We start from the raw sequence: 10,054 nt of genomic DNA, 5'->3' as shown, positions 1-10,054 counted from the left end.
TAGGTCATAATTGTGTACTGAAGATTGTGAATGTGTTGCACCGTCAAGTATGAGTGGATGTAAATTAGCTAGGTGCAATGCAAGCCACAAATTTTGACACTCTGCACGTAGGCATGTCCTCGTTACCATTGTACGGTAAAATGAGGGTCACATGTCCATACCACGCAAAAATACATAATGTGTGGTGTCCACTCCTATGTGAAGGAGAGAATACATATTATGAAAACACTATATACCACCTCCCATACCACAGGCAGTAAGAATAAGAAGAAATAACTATAGTTAATATACCAACTTACCAGGTAGTATTATAAATATTCCATTATACCAAGTGAGGGGATCAAAACTAACTCCAAAGACATGGAAGACCAAAGAGGTGAAGATCATCTATCATCTTGGGTGTTGGGAAATTCGATTGTCATTCAAATGTCTCTAAGAGCTGCAATTGAGCTAGACATCTTCAATATTATTGCCAATGCAGGTTTTGAAGCTCAACTTTCTGCAGCTGAGATTGTTGAGAAGATCCCAACAACCAATCCGAACGCGGCTATCACTTTGGACCGGATACTAAGGCTGCTCAGCGTAAACTCTCTCTTGTCAATGTCTCAAAGGCCATGCCAAAGTGGGGATGATGCCACACATCAAGAAATGTGTTATGGCCTAACACAGTTAACTCGTCACTCAGCAACTAATAAGGACGGAGTTTCCTCGGCTTCGATGGTGCTACTTTTCAGTGAAAGAATGATGGTTGAACCCCAATACATGCTTAAGAACATGGTGCTTGAACCAGAGTGCAAGCCTTTCTACTCAAACTATGGTGAGAATTTTTATAAGTACGCAGCAAAGGAGCCAAAGTTCAATAAACTATTCCAAGAATTTATGACACATAGCTCAAAACTATTCTTGGATGAGGTACTTAAGGTGTATCGTGGTTTTGAAGAGATAAAGGAGTTATTGGATGTAGGGGGCGGCATGGGAACTTCTCTTGGGAACATAATTTCTATGTATCCCCACATTCATGGAAAAAACTTTGACTTACCCAATGTAATTAGTGTGGCTCCAAGCTCTCAGGTTTGACATTTTCCTCTTTTCTTATTATTATTATTTTTTTGGCAATGTCTACCTATTACATATACCTTACATACATGCTACTTTTGCACAAAATTTGTGACAAAAGACATGACAGTTGTTAGAGAAACATGTTAGGAACCCTTTTGACATCAGCATTGAGTTTCAAAAAACCAAAAAAACGCCTGTCTGCCGTCATTAGCTACTACCTCGGCTCAACGTTGGTATTTTTATAAAAAGTAACTGTGGTTAATTGATTGCAGCAATTCGCTTTTTCAATGGATTTGTTGTTTCTACGTAGTCTCCCATTGATGTTTCAAGAGAGCTTGGAAAAACCCAAATTTGTGTACAAAAATACTACCCTCGTGTGTTTGTAGAAATGTGCTTTATGGTTTGTATTTATATATACTTAAAGTTCTATCGAACGGCTGAAAAACTAAGTTGTTTGCCCAATTGCCCGAGTCTCAGTTGGTTAAGACATGCAATTTGATTGGTCGAGATAAGTGACTCTTGACCTGTCGAGCCAATCAAAATGCAGCACAACAACAGTCTATTTTCTACTTATTTCTTGAGCCTTCCACTATTTTGAATCTGATTTATCTTGATCAAATATAATCCATTTTAATTCTATCTAGACAAACTTAGTTCTAAACTGTTACAATTGTTTATTGTTGCCAATCTAAAAGTATAGACTTTACATATTAGTTGTAAAATGATATCTTACATCTTCTCATTTGAAATATACATATTAATACAACTAAAATTCATTCATAAAGGTCATCAAAAGCAAACAAAAAGTGGTTGTTTTATTTTCTATTTTTTCATTCTTGATTTCCATGATTTTGTTATTTTTGTTTTGTTTTACAATTTTGTATAACAACAACAACAACAATAATAATGCCACTTTGGTTTCTCTTCATGAAAAGGGCTACGTTACAAGTTATAACATGCTTCATTTATTTACCAATACTAATTTTCTCCCTTTTTAATAATTAACTTGAATTCTTATCCCTTGTTAGGTGTGGAGAATGTTAGCGGAAATATGTTTGAATCTTTACCAAGAGCAGAAGCAATTTTATTGAAGGTTGGTTTCTCTTTCTTTTTTTTTTTCCCCTTGAAAAAATAAAAATATTTGGGTACAGGACCGGCTCAGGTATCTTAGGGGGCAAAAAATTTAAAGGGGGCATTTTTTGTTATTTAAACATCTATTAAATATTATTAACAACTTTATATATAGTATTTTTATTTAAAATCTATTTTTATTGCTTTTTTGAGATGCAAAATTATTAGGTATATTATTAACTACAATTGACAATTTTTTTTAAATAAAATAAAAGATAGGAATTTTTGTGTTTTATTACAAACAAAATAAAATAAACAAAGGAAGATAAACTATCACTTTGCTTTACTTTTTATAAAAAAAAAAATAAACAAATTAAAAAAAAAAGAAACAAATGAAGATAAGTATCGATAGTGTTGTACACCTATAGAAAATTTGGAAAGACAAAGGGGTGTTTGGTTTGTATTTTCAAACAACCATTTTCAGTTTTTAAACAGTATTACACGTTTTTTCACATATTTTTTCACTCACACGTATTTCCACAAATGTTTTCAAACAATAATTTTCGATTTTTAAACACATGTATCAAACGGACCCCAAGCCTTTGTTTTCTTTGTTTTGTTGAATAAGCCTTGTTTTCATTCAACCACATCACATTTTCATTCGGTAAACACTTAACCCAACGGCAAAGAGAAAATCAAATCAATAAGGTGGCATTTGGTATGGAGTAAAGTTTAGGGTGCTTAGGAATATTAAAAGATTCTCACGTTTAATTGTAAATCACATAAAAGAATCAGACGCTAGAAGTATCTAGATTCCCACTCAACGTACCTCTTATTTTAGGAATGTGGATTTCATTTAAAACAGGTGGGTATCCAAATTCCCAAACTTAAAAAAAATTCACATTTGTTATAAATTAACAATTTTACTATTTTTCACTTATCATTTAACAAATGAAAATAAAACATAAAACAAATTATCAAAATCTATTCCCTTATCTTTATCGCTTCCCCCCACAACAACTTAAATGCAAAAATAAAATAAAATATTTATATCTCCTATTTGAGATTGGTTTGATGCTAAAATAAAATAAAATATTTATTTTTATTTACAAACATAACAAATATAATGTCATGATTTCCATAAAAATTAAATAGTTATTTTTGTATTATACATGTCATTTTGAAATTTTAGAATATAGTTTTAAAGAATTTTTCATAATTTATAGTTTATATTTTGTTTGTTATTATTTATTTGGAGGAAATTTTTATAAAAAAATTGATATTGGGTTTATAAATATAAGGATAGTCTGATCAAATATAATGCTTGGAATTTGAGCTTGGTAAACTCAAATTTCACTTGGAACTCGAGTTTAACAAATTTAAGTTCTAAAAAGATGCTACATAATTAAATAACTTTGGTTAAATGCTATATAGCAAATTTTTCCCAAAGTGCACGCTTACTAAACACAGAGATTTTAATGCATTGGCTAAATTTTGAGCTTAATTAATAGACATTATTAGCCTAAATTTTTGTTTCTCTTTTATCTATTTATTTTTTAAAATTTTTTGGTTAATATTTGAGGGACCTTTTTATATTTGGGGGCATAAGGCAATTGCCTTACTTGCCTATATAGTAAAGCATACATGAATATGCAGTCAAAGGTTGCATATGGTAAATTAAAAAAATGGGTAATCCATGCAAAGCAATTCCAATAAATTTACATAAGCAGAATACAAGGATATAAAGATCTAAATAAAACGGAAGATCGAAATTAATTATCATCCGTGAGAAATAAAATGGAAATTCAAAATTATCATCCGCTAGAAAATAATAACATGGCCAACTTCTACTAGATAATAATATAATCGTGCCACTTCTTCCATTGGAAAATATAATAATGCATGGCAACCTGTTTTTAAGATTAAGAATAATAATTAACAAACTGTAGTGTTGTAATTTTTATGCAAGCAGTGGATACTCCATAACTGGGATGATGAACACTGCAAGAAGTTGTTGAAAAATTGCTGGGAAGCATTACCAATTCATGGGAAGGTGATAGCATCGGAAATTCTAATCCCTCAAGTATTGGGAAACGACTTCGCCTCAGTGAATGCAATAATTGATGACTTCTACATGATGCTCTTGCATGGGGCAAGGTGCGAACAATAGCTGAATTTGAAGGCCTGGGAAAAGCTGTAGGGTTTGCTGAAATAAAGACATTCCCGATTGGTCAAGGCATTAATGTTATTGAATTTCTTAAATATTAAGAAATCAATTGAATATTAAATAGTACGAGTCCCCTCTAGGGATATCGATGTTGAAATAAAGTCATCTATATATATATATATATATAAAACCGAAACTTTTGAAACTCTCACAATTTTCCACATCATCATTTTAATTTAAAAAATATTTAATTTTTAAAACTAAATAGTGAGAGAGTTCTAACAGGAGTCTCTTATATATATAAGAGACAAAATCTTTAAAAACCCTAAAACAATCTCCTCTGTCCGTCTCCACTAAGAGAGAAAATCCTAAGTTTCAATTTCTTTGGTACGCTTGCTATTACTTTTTCTCTTTTTTGTGAATTAGTTTTTTTTGCTTTTGTTTTGTATGGAGTAGTACTTTACAATATATAGTATAATTACAAGTATTGTAGTAAGTTTGCTAACTTTTTGTGTGGTTCAAAGATGCTATATTCTATATTAATTTAGATTATATAACCTTAAGCTTTACCTTATGGAGACGTATGTACAAGTTTTCAATTTCTTTTGTGTGGATATTTTCTCATAGCTGTGGAGTAAGGTATATGCACTATACGTTATCTTATGTTTTCTCTTATGGTGTAATGCTTCTTATGTTGGAAGCCTATATTATTTGCACCTTCAAAGTGTTCGACAATGTTTGAACCAAATTTTTCATCAATTAGGAAGAATTGGATAAAAAAAACTTAGAAAAGCTTTTCATCCTTATTGAAATTGTCTCGCAATAATGACTTTTTGTTTTGTTTTGTTTTTATAATTTGTAGGTTCTGAATGTTTTGATTTTTAATTTTATTGTCTTTTGAAAGTTTGACCATCTAAATTTTTGGGTTCAATTTTTTGCAATATTTGAAACAGTTTAGCAAATTTCAACTGTTATAACTATGGATTATTCTCTTGAAGGTAACCTATTTTTCTCTTATATTTCTCTATTTGGTAGTCATATATATTTTGTTTTGTTTCAATAATTTTTAGGCAGTGCCAGTAAATTTTCTGATTTTTTCCCCTTTCGAACGTTTTAACATCAAAACTTTTTAGTTATTTTTTTTCAATATCTAAATTTGGCTTATTCATCAAATTGTAACTCAAAAAGATAGGAGCATTCACGCAATAGTATAGTTTCATAATCAATTTAAAATTTTATAAAATTATTTTAGTCTATTATAAATAGGTAAGTTCCCGTGCGTTGCACGAGTTTCCGACTAGTTATATGTATTATTGAATCTCCCTTTCATAAATAATATGTTCTTTCGGTGTTGGTAAGAACTTAAAAAGATAGGGATTTCAAAACTTTCGGTTAAGGAAAAAATATATGCATCATTAATTTTCAAGCGATGTCAAATCTTACAAATTATAAAGGTACGTATATTATAAAGTAGTCATTTTATACATCCAAATGTAAAATCATCATTTTACATATCCACAACGATCAATATTGGACTTAGTATTTTAATTTATGATTTTTTTTTAGGATAAAGATAGAACTTAATTTATGATATTTACTTCAAGATAACTGTTATTTATCATCCATTATAAAATGTAATAATAGTTTTAAACAACATAATTACTAAAGTCAAAATCAAATTTACGGTATATTTTAGGGAGCAAAAGCTTATAAATTACCTTAATTTAGTAAGAAAGATCTTGATACTACTCGGCTTACTATTTTTTGCCATTTCATTCTCATTCTAACATCTAACTTAATTACCCTTGAATCAAGTTGGCGCCATCTTGAGGACAGTTTCTTGTTTCTTTGTCATTTCATTCTCCTTCTAACATCTAACTTAATTACCCTTGAATCGAGTTGGTCCCATCTTGGGAAGAGTTTTTTTTGTGTGTGTGTGTGTGTGTGTCATTTCTTATTCTAACTTCTCACCTTTTTTATTTTTTGGAGAAGTGTCCAATTGACATCTAATTTAATTACCCTTAAATCGACATGATGCTATATTGAGAGTAGTTTTTTGTTTTTATTTTTTATTTTTTTATTTAAAAAAAAAATAAGTGGACGGTTTGTTAATCTCACAATGAACGGCCAATTATACAAAGTAGTGTGCGTTTATCATTAGCTTAAAAAAATTAGTTTTTTTTTTCTATTTAGCTTATTTTTGGTACTATTCATAAGTTCTACTATACTATTTCAACTACTTTTTAGTTTTATTTACAGTACTAAATTTTAACAAAAAATTTTAGTTTCAACTAAATAAGCTATTCTTAACAGACATATAATATTATAAATGTTCCATTACACTGAGCGATGGAAACATATCAAAGAAAACTCCAAAGACATGGAAGACCAAAGGGGTGAAGATCATCTATCATCTTGGGTGTTGGGAAATTCGATTGTCATTCAAATGTCTCTAAGAGCTGCAATTGAGCTAGACATCTTCAATATCATTGCCAATGCAGGTTCTGAAGCTCAACTTTCTGCAGCTGAGATTGTTGAGAAGATCCCAACAACCAATCCGAGTGCGGCTATCACTTTGGACCGGATACTAAGGCTGCTCAGCGTAAACTCTCTCTTGTCAATGTCTCAAAGGCCATGCCAAAGTGGGGATGATGCCACACATCAGGAAATGTGTTATGGCCTAACACAGTTAACTCGTCACTTAGCAACTAATAAGGACGGAGTTTCCTCGGCCTCGACGGTACTCTTTTTAAGTGAAAGAATGATGGTTGAACCCCTATACATGCTTAAGAACATGGTGCTTGAACCAGAGTGCAAGCCTTTCTACTCTACCTATGGTGCAAATTTTTATGAGCACATGGCAAAGGAGCCAAAGTTTGATAAACTATTCCAAGAATTTATGACACATAGCGCAAAACTATTCTTGAATGAGGTACTTAAGGTGTATCGTGGCTTTGAAGAGGTAAAGGAGTTGTTGGATGTAGGGGGCGGCATGGGAACTTCTCTTGGGAACATAATTTCTTTGTATCCCCACATTCATGGAAAAAATTTTGACTTACCCAATGTAATTAGTGTTGCGCCCAAGCTATCAGGTTTGACATTTTAATTTTAATTTTTAAATTTTTTTTTGTCAATATCTATTACACACACTTGTTACATACATCTTACACATGTCACTTTTGCCTAAGGGTGTGTAGAAAACCCATCGACCCACCAAGTTGGGTTGGTTTTTAAGACTTGGTAGGTTGGGTTGGGTTACAAAAATTTTTTTTATAACGGGTTGAGTTAGGTTTGGGTCATAAAATTACAAGCCCACCAAATCCGAACCGACCCACCCATATTTAATATATATTTAAAATATATTATATATTTAATAATTTTTAAAAAAAACTAGTTGTAGAGCAACACTTCCTTGATTCCTCCTATTAATACTAATTTAATATATATATATATATATAATATATTATATAATTAATAAAATTGTTAAAATAACCAGTTTTTCCTATCCTATATAAAAGCCAATTAATTCACACAAACTCTAATAAATTATTATTGTTGTTTAGTCATTAGTGTTGTTTGCTTTTAAGGAGTTACATTGATACTAATCTTTAGATTTTTTTAATATATTAATATTTATATTTTTTCTACTCAATTTAATAATAATAACAATAAAAATTGTCAAATCCATGGATTCAACTCGATCCATGTGGGTTAGGTTGGACTTATGTGATGAGTTTGGTTGGGTTGAATTTTTTTTGACCCACTATGGTGGGTTGGGTCAACAAATTTCCTCAACCCGACTCATGCATACCCCTACTTTTGCTTGCAAATAATGAATTAAAAAACAAAAATGTAACAAGCGCGTATATAAAAGTTATTTTCCTCTTTTTTTTTTTCTTTTTAAATTTTTTTTTTTTTTTAACTAATGAAAGTACGAAAGTTTTGTATGTGAATATGTACACATACAAAATAAGTTCAAGCATTTTTTTTTTTTTTTGGCTGAAAAATAAGTTTAAGCATTAAAAAAGAAAGGACACGATAGTTGTCAGAAAACTATGTTAGGAACCTTTTTGACATTACTATTGAGTTTCAAAAAACAAAAAGACATGTCCGCCTGCCATCATTAGCTACTACCTAGGCTCAATGTTGGTATTTATTCTTAATTTTAGTGTTTTTGTTTGTTGCATCATATTTTCCATCCACTAGTTAATGACATATTCTTTTTTGACACATATTAAAAATGTCCATAACTAAATTGAAACATTTGAAAGATTAGGAACAATTTTGAAATAGAGGGTACATAAAAGTTGAGGACCAAATGTATAATTAAACTTACCTAATATAATATAGATTGAATTTGGATTTGATTATTTAGAATATGGATTTAGAAAACAATGGTTTGTATAATTTGTTTGCTAAAAATTACAAATGCATGATTGAATGAGCATCAAAAATTTTACTCAAACAAAAATACTTACGATATACATATTAGTTCTGAAATGATATGTTACACACTTACACCTACTCATTTGAAATATACGTATCAATACAACTCAAATTCATTCATAAATGTCATCAAAAGAAAACAAAAGGTGGTTGTTTTATTTTCTATTTTTCAATTATTGATTTCCATGATTTTATTATTTTTGTTTTGTTTTACACTGTTTATTAATAATAATAATAATAATAATGCCACTTAAGGTGGTTTTTCTTGATGAAAATTTCCGCGTTATAAGTTATAACATGCATCATTTATTTTCCAAAACTAAAAATTTTCCCTTTTTAATAATTAACTTGAATTCTTATCCCTTTTTAGGTGTGGAGCATATCAGTGGAAATATGTTTGAATCTTTACCAAGAGCTGAAGCAATTTATTGAAGGTTGGTTATTCTTTAATTTAAAAAAAAAAAAAAAAATCATTTGGTTGATTTATACATGAAGTCGAAGGTTGCTATGGTAAAATAAAAGAAGTGGAAAATCCATGCAAAGCAATTCCAATAAATTTACATCAGCAGAACACAAGGATATAGATGTATAAATAAAATGGAAGATTGAAATTAATTATCATCCATGAAAGATCAAAATTTTCATAAGCTAGAAAATAACATGGCCAGCTTCTACTAGCTAGATACTAATATAATCATGCCATTTCTTCCAATATTTGAAAATATAATAATGCATGGCAACCTATTTTAAGAATAATAACAAACTTTACACGTGTATTCTAATTTGTATGCAAGCAGTGGATACTCCATAACTGGGATGATGAACACTGCAAGAAGTTGTTGAAAAATTGTTGGGAAGCATTGCCAATTCATGGGAAAGTGATAGCATTGGAAACTCTAATCCCTCAAGCATTGGAAAACGACTTCACCTCAGTGAATACAATTGATGACTTCTACATGATGCTCTTCCATGAGGGCAAGGTGAGAACATTAGCCGAATTTGAGACCCTAGGAAAAGCTGTAGGGTTTGCTGAAACAAAGATATTCGCGATTGGTCAAGGCATTAATGTTATTGAATTTCTTAAAAATTAAGAAAGAAATTCGATTAGTGGTACGAGCTCCCTTTAGTGACAATGAACTTTGAAGTGACCATTTGGGATGCATTTATAAGTCAACTTATTATTTATTTCATTCTATTTGCTAGTCCCACTTGAGTTGCATACTTATTATATATATATATATATATATATATATATATAAAATTGATTAATGGTACAAGTTCCCTTTAGGAATGATGAAATGAAGTGCCCAT

General features: G+C 30.3%; 1 protein-coding gene and 1 pseudogene across 1 annotated transcript; both read left to right on the top strand.

The window, feature by feature from the left end:
* The first annotated feature begins 323 nt into the window (after positions 1 to 323).
* LOC115961636 ((S)-scoulerine 9-O-methyltransferase-like) lies at positions 324 to 1,077 on the top strand. The gene has a single exon (XM_031080579.1). It carries the CDS (start codon positions 361 to 363, stop codon positions 1,075 to 1,077), a length of 717 nt encoding a protein of 238 aa, XP_030936439.1. The 5' UTR covers positions 324 to 360.
* A 5,600-nt stretch (positions 1,078 to 6,677) lies between these two features.
* LOC115961635 lies at positions 6,678 to 9,834 on the top strand (annotated as a pseudogene).
* The last annotated feature ends 220 nt before the right edge of the window (positions 9,835 to 10,054 follow it).

Source organism: Quercus lobata, chromosome 9, assembly GCF_001633185.2.
Source record: "Quercus lobata isolate SW786 chromosome 9, ValleyOak3.0 Primary Assembly, whole genome shotgun sequence".
Lineage (NCBI taxonomy): Eukaryota > Viridiplantae > Streptophyta > Magnoliopsida > Fagales > Fagaceae > Quercus > Quercus lobata.
This window is presented reverse-complemented; position numbering and strand designations above follow the sequence as displayed.